Raw genomic sequence first — 13,348 nt, forward strand, 5'->3', positions numbered from 1 at the left:
CTCTTTTAAATTTCTAATGAATTTAAAAACGCCATGAACGCTAAGAAATTTACCATGATAACCTATATAAACTGTTGAAATCTACAAAAATGGCTAATGAATTTGGGAAACGCCATGGAGGAATATAACTTATAATTACTAAATGATTTTATTCAATTTGGGGGTGCACATATAACGCCAAGACATTTACTATGCTAGTGATCTAAAAAAACAATAAAAACGCTATGTATTTGTTAAACGCCAAAAAATGGAGAGGTGTTGTGAGACGCATTTAAAAAAAAGAATATAAAAGGACAAAAAATGGCCAGGATTTGTTCACTCAGTTCGCAAATACACTGGTGTTCACTCTAGAACTTCACCCTCTATATATATATATATATAACATTTAACAATTATTTTAGATATTTACTTTTTTTTCTTTTTTTAAAAATTTTGTATTTTATGTTTCAATTACACACCTTATATTATAAATAATACATGCTTTTAACCCTTTAGTTTTTATAAATTTTGTTCATTCATTTTTTAACCAGGTTAGAGTTCTATTTATCATTTTACCACATTCTCTTTTGTACGAATAAATTTGTAAGTGATTAGGCTGAGGAGGAGATTGTATAATCATCATACACTAATTGTAATCATCTGAATTTCAATAGAAAACGGTTCTTGATATATCATTCTACTTGTGTGTTTACTTCATTACTTGCATTACAATTTATAAATTGTTTGGTATTTGATTGATTTAAACCACAAGTAATACAAACTCAAATCCTATAGATGATTTATTTATATGTTTAATTAATAATAACTAGTGGAACTAGTGGAACTACCCGCGCTTCGTAACGGACTTTCGGTTTGTGTTAGTTTCGTTTGGGACAGTACGATATTGACATTCAATATAGCAAAACAAAAAAATATATGCCTAGGAGGATATAAACATGTATTTTAAATCAATTGAAAACCATGAAACAAATACCGATACCGATGTTCGGTTAGTATCGGTTAAGTTCATCACAGTACCGGACTGTACAGACACTCGCTATAGCTTACGGCATCAAGAAATACTCTATTGCGAATACCGTACTACCACGTCATGAAAACCATAAAAACAAATATATCGTTTAGATGGTAGTTGTTTGGTTCCTAATGGTAAAAATAATTTACTTTTGTTGAAGATTACCTTTTACTTGTTTTCTATGATGTTGGCAATTTTATCTAAAAATACTGTCTAGATTCTAGCTTAGAAATCACACACTATAGTTTCAATGTAACAGTAAACTCTTTACGAAACAAAGCATTTATTGAAAGTTATATGAACTTTGGGCAACTCTAATATTCTTTGTGCTCTTGATGTTGAATCAAAGGTGTGTTCTAAACTAATTGATTAAAAACTACCACCGCAAATCAAATTAAACTTTTTGATCAGTTAATTGAACACAGTGTAAGCGTTTATTAAAAAAAACCAATTTTCCATAACAAAATAGTGTTTTGTGCTCGTAAGATAAGAGATGGGCAAAAGTGTGTATAATAAAACCCGACCCAACACCTAACCCGTTATTTTGCGCACTCTAGGTCCGATGGTTGAGTCAAGGTAAGTTCAAATAGAAATATTACACCATCTAAGAAATTTATTAAAGTAATAAAAATCAAAAGAAAGATGTAAAATGCTCTTCAAGTGATACAACTATTTAATATGGAACATAATCAAAAGATAACGCCACAAATACAATGTAATTCGATTGCCGAGCGGTAATCTCTCAAGTTTATTCACATGGAGGCTTGTTTCCAGAACTCTATGGGCTTTCGGTGCTAGCAGGAAAAGGCCAATATGAATCCTTAGCATAAAGCATCTTTCATATATCAAAATAAATGTGTATCATACTATCATGTGCCAATATTGATCTGTTTAAGTATGAATGATTTACTCGGATTGTATTATATCTTAAACGGGTCAACCCAAAACATTTATTTAAGGTAACAGGTCAAAAGATTGAAAGTTGACCATGTCTATTGTTAATACATAAAACCTCCTAAACCGTTTGTTATTAAAGATTTAAATTATCAATGTAAGAGTATTCATTTTGTAATGACAATTATTAAATTTATCAGTAAAAATAGAACAGACAAATAGAACAGACAGAAAAGTGTTTGCAGGTCGACATGTGCTAAAAGATGACTCGTTCAAAACCCAACCCAGTTAAAAGTAGTTGCCCAACCAGCCTATGTTGCCACAACTAAGATCAAAATGACGTAAAAATGGAACTTAGATGCATTAATAAAAAGATATTTTACCTGGGATATTGGCATCTTCGTTCTCACTGATTCGATCAATGAGAAATCTATATCTGCAACAACAATCCCAGTTGAAGCTCTATCTGAAACACATAGTTTGAATATGTGAATTCGTGCTAATGAAGTTGCATAATTAAGATAATTAATATCTTAACCCAATAATTTAAATTGAGACATAGTTCGTACCTGGTAAACGACCAATTACTGTCCCCCATGGATCAATGATCAGTGTATCACCAAAGCTCTCTCTTTTTTCACTATGTTTCCCGCCTTGTGCAGCGGCTATCACCTGATCCAACATTTAAAAACTTCTTATATAGTATACACACAGAACAGTCATTAACATTTATCACTTAAAGGATCCACATAACATGATAATATCCACACACACCCACACACATATATATTAGATGGGATATTTCCGTAGCATACATACATAACACTGAGTCTCTATGGCACGGGCACGAAGAAGAACCTCCCAATGTGCCTCACCAGTTACTTTTGTAAAGGCAGCAGGAACTAACAAAACCTGCATATCAATTGAAAGGTAAATATGATAAAATTACTGATCCAAATGTAATGATAAAAAATAAAGGTGGCAATCTAAACCCAATTACAGATAAAATAGAAGTCAGTTAAAAACGGAATCAGGTCAAACGTTGTTTTTAAAGGATACTAAATAATATTATTTTAGAGATCATATTTGACATATTAAATTATTAATATAATGGACAAAAAAGATTCCGGGTCAACCTGAACTGACCCGAACTGACATGCACCAGCTTTACTCCTTTAGACCAGTTGTCCAACCAGTCCAATCTATATATTTTGCCACCACTGGCTAAAAGCTATACAGAGTGAGAATTGCTTAACCTGTGCTCCATGGTGGAACCGTAGTTGTTGATAAACCTCAGGGAACCGCAAATCATAACATACAGTTAGGCCCAAACGTCCAAAGGGGCTATCCACAGCAACTATCTCCTTACCTGCAAAACTTTGAATTTAAACTGTTAAGCATGTGTTGTACAACTTGAATCATAGATAAAATTCAATTCAGAAAAGTTGCGTTATGTTATTACACCCTCCATCCCAAAGTAAACGAAACATTTTCCACTTTGTATATCAGTAGCATAGTTGTCAATAGCGGCTATAACGACCGCTATAGCACGCTATGTAGCGAAGCGACCAAGTGTCGCTATTTGGGTCATAGCGACAGGTTTTTTTTTTATGTAAATAGAAAAATTAGATATAGCTATAAAATAGCTGGATTTATAGGTTTTTGTTAAATATACATATAAAAATTTTGAAAATAGCACATATACCAAGGTATTTTGATATAATATACATGTAAAAATTTTGAAAATTCTTTTTCTATGTATCGCTATATATAAAATAGCGGTCGCCATTTGTCGCTATGTAGCATATAGGTCCCTTGTCGCTATTCGCTATTAACAACTATGATCAGTAATAGTGATAATTACAGTAGTAGCAATAGCATTGATTTTGATTAATAAGATAACTCTACTTTGTCACTATTCATTAGCATTTGAAATATTCAACAGGCATTGAAAAACTTTAATCAATATAAATTAAAGTAACAAGTCACATACCTGCTTCTGTAAAGCTGCTCTCCTTATAGACTGCACCTCCAGGAACATCCACATCAAACCTTCAAATATCAAGAAAAAATCCACAAATCACACAACTGCTACTAAACGTTTGTGCAGTACATGATAATCATTTTACTCCCTGCTTTAGTCCGATCCAGGCTGGTTCGGATTATTTCAAACCAATGTTGTAGAAGGCGCTAGGCGCTAGTTGGGCGGTGAGGTACCGCCTAGGGATTAATCGGAATGGGATTTTTATATGTATTTTTTCAAAATTATATATATACCCAATAATATAAAAACAATACTTCAAAATTCACATAAATACTTCAAGTTTCAGATAGTATGGTTCGATTTTGACCAATTTTGACCGATTTTGACCACCTAGGACCGATTTTGGCCGATTAATATAGTCCGATTAATCCGATTTTTGACCGCCTAGGTACCGCCTTTGACCGACTTTGACCATGGCCGATTAATTGACCGACTAGCTCAAAATTAGGCAGTAAGTGGCCGCCTAGCGCCTAGGCGGCCGATTACCGATTTCTGCAACCATGTTTGAAACTAAGATCTGGACGGATCAGGCATGTTTATGCGCTTTTTGCGCCTTATTGTGTTCAAAGCGCCTAGGTGCACTCCTTGCATGCTTTTCATTACAAAGCCAAAAACAAAATACATAAACTGCAAATGTCAAAACATCTCACTCACAAATGCATCTTCTTATAGGTGCTTCTAATGTTTCCAGCATCATCAATCAAAACATGTGAATTACACAAGTGCGCATCATCTGACCCTCGTTCTTGAAACCCTCCAAGCGACAGCCACATGTTCGACTCCCTTGTAATTTATCACAACAAACATCTTAATCGTTTAAACATTTCTACAAGTGAGTGAACGGAACTAAATGCCAACCTCACCTTGCAAGAGCACAATATCCTTTCAGGATCGGTCCATCTAACGGTTCCGCAATTTTAAGGCTTTCCCCATCCTTTGCACCAACAAATGAGAAATTCTCAGGGAAGCAAAGAAGTTTTGCCCCTGCTGAAGCTGCTTCCTACAAACCATAACTTAATAAAATTACAATCAATCATGTAATCATGTAAGCCCTAATTTCTATTCTACAAAACCCTAACAAATACAAATGACATCACAATGATCAATCACACTGATTGCCCAAGTTACAGATACTAGATAAATGGTTAATCCAGTCAATTATATAAACATTTATATTGATTCAAACCCTAATTAACACAGAGTTTGATTACTATTCAGTTAAAGGATACAAGAGAAAACGGTACCTTGACGAGACGAGCGCAGGTGGCGTAATTGGTGGCGAGATCATTGATGGATGTCATCTGAGCGGCGGCGATACGGACGGAGTTGACCGCCATCGTTGACTTTTCCGGCGAGTGTACGGTGGCTCACTGGTAGCGATATTTAGAATGAAATCGTTGGAGTTTGGACTTGGGCTGAACTCAGTGAGTGAGATGGTTTCAAATTGTTGTTTTAATTTTTGTAAAAACTATTTGCATAACTGCTCCTGAATTATATCAAGTTTACCTTAAAGAATTCATCATTTATCCGGTTATTTCACGCGTTACGACATTAGTAGAGTAGTGATAATCCGTATAATTGTAACAGAAAGGAAATAACCTTATCGAAGTTAAGAGTATGTATAAATTTAGAGTAAATTGTCATTTTAGTCCTTAAGTTTTGTCCAAATTTGTCATTTTAGTCCAAATAGTTTTTTTTTTCCTCTGAGTCCCTGACTTTTACATTTTATTGCCATTTTGATCATTTTGTTTAACTCCATCCAAAAACCCAGTTTGTAACAGGGGTATTTTGGGGATTTCCTTAAAAAATGTTTTCAGTTGCCATTTTGATCCAATTCCAAAAAATCAAAAAAATTCCAAAAAATCAAAAAAATTCAAAAAAATCTAAAAATCAAAAAAATTCTAAAAAATCATAAAAATTCTAAAAAATTCAAAAAAATCTAAAAATCAAAAAAATTCTAAAAATCATAAAAATTCTAAAAAATCCAAAAATCATTAAACGATTCGGCACGAACCGTTTCGACCCGTACCGTTTCGAGCCCGAACCGTTTCGAGCCGAACCGTTTCGACGCGAAGCGTTTCGACCCGTACCGTTTCGAACCGTAACGTTTCTACGCGAACCGTTTCGACCCGTACCGTATCGAATCGAACCGTTTCAACGCGAACCGTTTCGAGCCCGTACCGTATCGAAACGGTTCGCTTCGAAACGGTTCGGTTCGATACGGTACGGGTCGAAACGGTTCGGTTCGAAACGGTTCGCGTCGAAACGGTTCGGTTCGAAACGGTTCGCGTCGAAACGGTACGGGTCGAAACGGTACTGGTCGAAACGGTACGGATCGAAACGGTATGGTTCGAAACGCTACAGGTCGAAACGGTACGGGCCGAAACGGTACGGGTCGAAACGGTTCGTGTCGAAACGGTTCGGGTTCGAAACGGTACCGGTCGAAACGGTTCGTGTCGAAACAGTCGAGCTCGAAACGGTTCGCGTCGAAACGGTTCGCGTCGAAACGGTTCGGGACCCAGAGGCAAAAAAAACTATTTGAACTAAAATGATAAATTTGGACAAAACCCAGGGACTAAAATGGCAATTTACTCATAAATTTATAATAACTTTCGTATTTTATCATTGGTGTTGTAGCGTTGTTAGTATAAAACTAGCATTCGGTGTATTTGTCAAAGAAAGGAAGAAAGGTAACTTTAAGTTTGGGGGCCACAATGCATAAAAAGTATATTAAATTAAAGTGGGTCTAAACTCTAAACGAAAATGTAAAGTAAAAAGATAAAATAAAAAAAAATAGTAAAGAGTAAAGTACAATTTAATTTCCTGGGGTTGACACCAGATCATATGTTGAGCCTGTGTCTTTTTAATTTCGACCTCTAAGTCTCAACGTTGCATAATTTCAACAATTATTATTTTTTTTTGGTAAAGGGTTACCCCGGTGATTCTATATATTCACAACCAAAAAACACAAGTAGTGTAGGTAGTCTACACTAGTTCAATCATGGGACATGCCCCATGAAAGTAAAACAACTGGAAAAACAAATAAACACCACCAAACAGAAAAACAACTAGACTAGACACTAGCACAAAAACCAACACTACTCAATCAGCCAACGTCTTCAAGAAGATCAGCTACAATAATCCCCCAATCACCAAGAAGCCTTCTGACATTGTCACAATTCTTTAGCTTCGCTCCCATCAATTAGTAACGGACCTGTTGAATAATAAGTTCAATAATAGCTTCTGGAGGTCTCAACTCATTCTTGAATAATCTAGCATTACGCTCCTGCCAGATGAAATAAGCAGTGGCAGCTACCAACAACCTTGCAACATAGTTCCTAGCTGACTTCAACCTGGACCGAACTACGAGCCAAGTAACAATATCCTCCCATTTCGATTGAACCGACTCCATACCCGCTTTATGTCTGACCTTATGCCAAACATGATCCGAGAATTTACACTCGAAGAAAAGATGATTATGAGAATCATGATTGGCATAACATAGCAAACAACACATCATGTTCATGTTTCTTCTACGCGATATATCCCAGCTCAAAATCTTATCCTGAGTAAGTAACTTACGCCTCATAATAAGCCACATTAAAAACGCATGACGAGGGATGCATTGGGCGAACCAAACAATACGACACCACTCTACCTCCAACTCTCGATGTCTGAAAGAATCCCAAGCTCGAGCCGTAGAAAAATCATGAAGGAGATCCCCTTGTCGCCATAAGAGTTTATCAGCCTTATTCGGATTAATAGACAAGTTATCGAGTTGATTAAGGGCCGGAAATCGATCCCTCCACTCATTTGGCCAACCCCACGAAGACTCCAAGTAAATATCAGAAACTTTAGCATCCAAATTGAATCCTGCATTCGTAATAAGTCTTGGGAAAGAAGTTGAATCAACGGACCTATATTATTCCACGTATCGAACCAAGCTGATGTCGATAAACCATTCCCAATATCGGACCAGACAAAACTCCTCATACCCGGCCGAACCTGAAGAATTTTCCTCCACGACCAGCAACAAGAAGAAGGGATTTTACATGCCCAGAAACTTTTACCTCTTAATCTGTAAGAATGAACCCACTCAACCCATAAGGATTCACGCCTAGAAAGAATGCTCCATATATGCGCTGACATAAGGGCTTTGTTAACATCACCAATACGACGAATCCCTAACCCACCCTCATACTTAGGAACACAAACTGCTTTCCAAGAAACCTTAGCCCTGCCCTTTTGAAACGTATTGTCATGAGACCATAAAAAATTACGCATCAAAGCTTCCAAATTAAAAATCACCCGAGCAGGCAAGATAAACACAGACGACCAGTAAATATGCAGGGAGGACAAAACCGAAGTAATAAGTTGCAGTCTACCTGCAAACGAAAGTAATTTATTCCTCCAATGCATAATACGTTTTTCGAGTTTCTCCACTAACACCTGGCAGTCTTTGTACAATAACCTTGACGATATAAGAGGAACTCCCAAATATCTCATTGGCAACGAACCCTCTATAAACGGCATTATATTCAAAATAGCAGTTTTAACAAATGATGGAACGTTAGAGAAAAAAACGGTACTTTTCTGGATATTAGGCATCAAACCCGACATCTTTGAAAAAGAATTGAGCGCTTCCATGATACATCTGGCCGACGCAATCTCACCCCTAGCAAAAATAAACAAGTCGTCCTCAAAACAGAGATTGATAATCTGTTGGCGTTCACACTTGTTATGGAATTTAAACGAAGAGTCAATCCTTACCGTCTGATGTAAGATAGCTGTGAGGATCTCCATCACAAGGGTAAAAAGATACGGAGAGATAGGATCACCCTGACGAAGCACCCTATTACCCTTGAAGAAACCATGAACGTCACCATTGATACAAACTGAAAACGTGGTCGTAGAAACACAAACCATGATCCAGTGAACCATGCTGCGATGAAACCCTGATGTGGAAAAAGTAGTTCAACTAATTAAACTAAAATTACCCTAAATTAAGACTCAAGTAATAAAAATCTAGACTCTTTAACCTAACTAAACTACTCACCGGCAAGTGTACCGGTCGACTCTAGCACAGAAAAGTAAGTCCGGATGTCGAACCCACAAGGACTCTATGAATTACGTTAACGACTCAACTTAGACTAGACACTGACACGACTAAACGAATATTGTGTTTGGGGGGGGGGGGGGTTTACTAAAATCCTAAAATTGCACTTAAAATGAAATTAAACTAAAGTACGAACGAAGACTAGGGTTTTACTTCAGATGAGATTAAGGACTACCTAGACTTGAATCCAGTTTAACTATGAATGGACTTCTAACGGTTTTATTGTTGTATGGAGCCGGGATCGTAAAATACTAAACCTTAAGGTATTTCAATGCTAAGACTTCCCGACCCTTCTCAGGAAGAAACCTAGGAAACCCTACAAGGCTGTTATGAATACCGACTGTTAGATTTCCTCTCAGTCCTCTAACAATTCTAAAAGTGCCCTAATATGACTATCTACCTCTCAGCGCGACAATCTAAGGCAATTCTAGGTTCTGACTTGGTTTACTAGACACAAATGCAATTAGGGAACTAACGTCGACTTCTCTCAAAGTCTAATTTAGATATTTACTGCACCGAGACCTAATAACTAACTCGAGCCTCTCAGCGACAAGTTAAGCAGAATATTTACTTCTAATTATATTTTAATTACTGTTTCTAAGGCTATCAGCCGATTTACCCAAAGATCACCCGAACCCGCAAGGATGCAAATAATCAACACAGATTTATTATGTGATAAAGACCGTCACTAAAATCTATGTGAAACAGCAAATAATCCACAATCAAAAGTAAATACGCATGTGCACCAAATCAGAATATCTAGAACACGTTACTTTCAAAATCAATCCATAGTCAAACAATAAAAACCGTTAAAAGATCCAAACTTTCATCAAACCATCATCTAGTCTAAGTAGTATCTAGGGTTTAGCCAAGAAACATGATGTCTAACATAAACAAATCAAATTCAAAACAAGAATTCATTATCAAAGTATCGAAACAAGAAAATAGTGAAAACCGGGAGATAAGACCCGAACAATCTTCTTTCCTACGCTCCGTGCTTCAACCCGATGATTCTTGCAAGCTAAATCACCTCAAAAAACTCGAAAATCTGCTCTCAAAGTCGCCTAGGGTTTCTTGGTTCGTGTGTTGTCTCATAATGATGATTATTATTCCTTTTATATCAAACCCTAGTCGATCCTCCACTCAGGCGCATCAGTCATGCCAGTCGCGTAGCGCGACTGGTCTCCTCTTTACGCTGGCGCTACGCGAGAGCCTTCAAAGTCAGCAAAGTCAACGTTATCTCAGTCGCGTAGCGCGACTGAGCGTCCTGTTACCTTAGCGCTACGCGAGTGACCATTTTTCACAGAATGTTTACTTCCAATCTCAGCTCCAATTTCCAAAAACTTCAAAATTATTCTAACACTTTTATACATTGGCTCCGGAACTTGACATTTGACACTTTAGCTCGGTTTTGCTCCAATTTCAGCATTTTATGTATCAAGACCTGGAAAACGCAATGTAGATCAATAGCACGCAATTCTGTAGGTCCCTCGGAGGTTGAGGTTTAACCTATTCCTTGTTATGTTCAACACTCTAGCAAGTGCGGAATCCAAGCTAGAGTGCAACCGGAGTTTAGATGAAAGCAAAGATTACAAAGAGAAAGATAGACACGCAAGATATCAAAGTTTTCTCTTGTATTTCAGTGGACACGGTTACAGACCTTGACCAAACTGAAATGCTCTCTATTACAGACCTGGGTTTCACACACAAAAGCTCTCTACAGTGAATACAAACTTTGGACAGAACTTGTAGAACTTGTTGTGAAGTGAAACCCTTCATGGATATATATACCCATCACAGATTACCATGCACGAAGGATAGAGATCCTGGTCGAAGGATCATCTGTCGACCAGAAAGACTAACGAAAGATCTCGAAGGATCTAAGCATACCTCGAAGGATGGTATATCCTTCGAGGTCCACAAAGATACTTCGAAAGACATCTTTCGAAGTCATCGAAGGATACTAAACATCCTTCGATGACATCCTTCGAAACATGTCATCTTTCAACTACTAAGTGTTGAAGTTTGGCCAAGTCAAACCAGGAGGATGGTTGACTTGGTCAAACACATAATACAACACATATTACAACACATAAAAGACGTAAACACAACCGACAAAAGACATCGTTTTATACATTACAAAATATAGACAAAGTACAGACACAAAGTGCACCAACAAACTCCCCCTTGGCTGTAACTTTGTCTTCGTCTTCAAGTCTTAAGTCTCTAACGCCCTTTCCACGGCTAAATGATGCGACGACCATGCACTTCCTGCATTGATTAACAAGTTGAAGCAGTATCGAGCCATCCTTTGAAACTTCATGGCTTGATCTCGATCTTGAACTAGGTAATTGATTTCATGATCCTTCAACACAATGATATCCGATCTGGACATGTTTGTAATCCACATCGGATCGATTATCCTGAAGTTCTCTACATTGTCTCTGAACAAGATCACAGCTTCACCAGTGTCTGCATCATAAACCCAGCAGCGGAAATTCCCAAGAAAGTCGGTTTTCATCTTCAACAGAGGAATCTTCTTCATCACCCTAGGAGGATCGTATACCAGACGATAACGAGCGGTGTTAGTCTCTGGATCAAGAGTGAACTTGATCTGCTCGTATCTTGGAAATTGAGGTTTGTATAGAGGATCCTTCCAACCCAAACGCCTTTCAAGCCTGATTTTCTTTGCGAATAAATCCACCATATATTCTTTAGCTCGATTGATAACATTAAGCTGCGCCAACACTGCCACATCATAATATGGAAGTGTGAGAATACTCAGGAGAGTCCCGAAGTATTGAAGACCAGATTCTCTCTTCACAACCATACAATGCAGATCTTTCACAAACATCCAGCTGATGATTCGACCCCTCGCCTGATTTTTCTCCAACAACATGTAGTTAGCCTGTTCCAAAGGGGCAAGCGGAGGAGGATTCCTAGCAAGGAAATCCGCTCGCCATTCATTAATAGTTTTCTCACGGCTTTCCTGAGCTGATGACGAATCAGAAGACAGATTTTCAAACTCTGCGGTCTTTTCAGCAACAAAAGTATCGTCAAGAGCATTCATCTCGGTATCGTCCTCTCGAACATATACAGGACGTTCAGGATCAGAACTGATGAAGATTTCATCAATTGAAGAGAAATCAGTCTGATCCTGTACCAGTGGAGTAGCATCAATCAAACACTTAGCAACGTCATCCAAATCAGTCAACCTCGAAAACTGTTCATCTGTCATTTCAGCAATAAACTCTCCCTCTTCCAGTAGTTCACCCGTGACAGGATGAAACTTTTGAGCACTTGAGGATTCAGGAGGATCCTCAGTAAAGGTTTCTGGTTCTAGACTGATCTGTGAAGGATCTACAGACATTTCCAATGTTTCAATCTGTTCAGTTGGACCAGTAGAGGCTGTAGGAGGAGCAGACGGAGTCTCTTGAGAAGTGCCAGATCCGCCTGCAGCACCGGATGCAGCTGCACCGGAGCCTGAGGCTGCTGTTTGATCTGGATTAGCAGAATCATCATCCTGATCATCTTCACGTCTAGGGAGTACTATCCCTTGAGCGTTGCACCTCTCTCTCCATAATATCCCAACCTGTTTATGAACCCTACCAAAGTTTTCATGCATAGGTCGGAATGCTTTCATCAGTCTTTCATCACGACTGCTAACCGTTTCCCTTAACGCTTTTGCTGAATTTTCCAGATTAGTACTATGCCTTTTCATGATCTCCACCTCTCTATCTCTTGCCAAGTTAGCCTTCTTTAATCTATCAATTTCTTCAGCTTGTTCTTTGATCTTCATACTTTGAGCACTTACAATAGAACACAGCTGATTGTGAGCCTCTGCATCCTTCACTCGTTGTACACGATGTTCTTCAATCGTTCGTGTATGTCGACCAACTATGTCACCCAGTTCACTGATTTGTTCAATCAAGAACTGTACCTTATCAGCTTCAGAGAAACCCGACAAGGTTTCTGCCAGAGATGGCCTGGAGGGTTCAGGCCTTGAAGAACCAGATTGACCTGCCTGACTCGAACCACCTGAAGGACCAGTTATAACAAGAGTAGGTCGAGGTTGTGTACCTGTGGTGGGAGTTTCAGGTGGCTGTTGATCAACAGACACCTGATGAGCTCCCGAAGACCTCTGTGGAGAAGACATAAGATCAATTGTCTCAGAAGCAGTCAACTGATCGCCAATTGGAGGAAGCTGCTGCTCAGGATCAGATGAAGGCTGAACTGACACAGGAACAGAAGTGTCACCAGTAGATTTCTTTGATCCACGACC

The 13,348-nt window shown here is 38.2% G+C and overlaps 1 protein-coding gene across 2 annotated transcripts; it reads right to left on the minus strand.

The window, feature by feature from the left end:
- Positions 1-1,570: 1,570 nt before the first annotated feature.
- On the minus strand, positions 1,571-5,522 carry LOC110877752 (deaminated glutathione amidase, chloroplastic/cytosolic). 2 transcript variants are annotated; one of them, XM_022125949.2, is made up of 9 exons: positions 5,195-5,522; positions 4,814-4,950; positions 4,605-4,733; positions 3,900-3,958; positions 3,163-3,275; positions 2,726-2,818; positions 2,476-2,578; positions 2,290-2,372; positions 1,571-1,806 (listed from the first exon to the last, which is right to left on the minus strand). In XM_022125949.2, the coding sequence occupies exons 1-9, from the start codon at positions 5,285-5,287 to the stop codon at positions 1,765-1,767; spliced, it is 852 nt and encodes a 283-aa protein (XP_021981641.1). In that variant the 5' UTR covers positions 5,288-5,522; the 3' UTR covers positions 1,571-1,764. The 2 variants fall into 2 exon arrangements, with proteins under 2 accessions (XP_021981641.1, XP_021981640.1); XM_022125948.2 differs by having other exon boundaries at positions 1,571-1,847.
- Between the last annotated feature and the right edge of the window lie 7,826 nt (positions 5,523-13,348).

Source organism: Helianthus annuus, chromosome 9 (genome assembly GCF_002127325.2).
Source record: "Helianthus annuus cultivar XRQ/B chromosome 9, HanXRQr2.0-SUNRISE, whole genome shotgun sequence".
In the NCBI taxonomy this organism is placed as follows: Eukaryota; Viridiplantae; Streptophyta; class Magnoliopsida; order Asterales; family Asteraceae; genus Helianthus; species Helianthus annuus.

What these genes read in the sequence shown, in the direction of transcription:
- LOC110877752 (XM_022125948.2), bottom strand. Translation starts at nt 5,287, where the DNA reads ATGGCGGTCAACTCCGTCCGTATCGCCGCCGCTCAGATGACATCCATC. An exon ending in CCTGCGCTCGTCTCGTCAAG is followed by an intron (nt 4,951 to 5,194) that starts GTACCGTTTTCT and finishes TATGGTTTGTAG; the next exon opens with GAAGCAGCTTCAGCAGGGGC. An exon ending in CCATAGAGACTCAGTGTTAT is followed by an intron (nt 2,579 to 2,725) that starts GTATGTATGCTA and finishes ATGTTGGATCAG; the next exon opens with GTGATAGCCGCTGCACAAGG.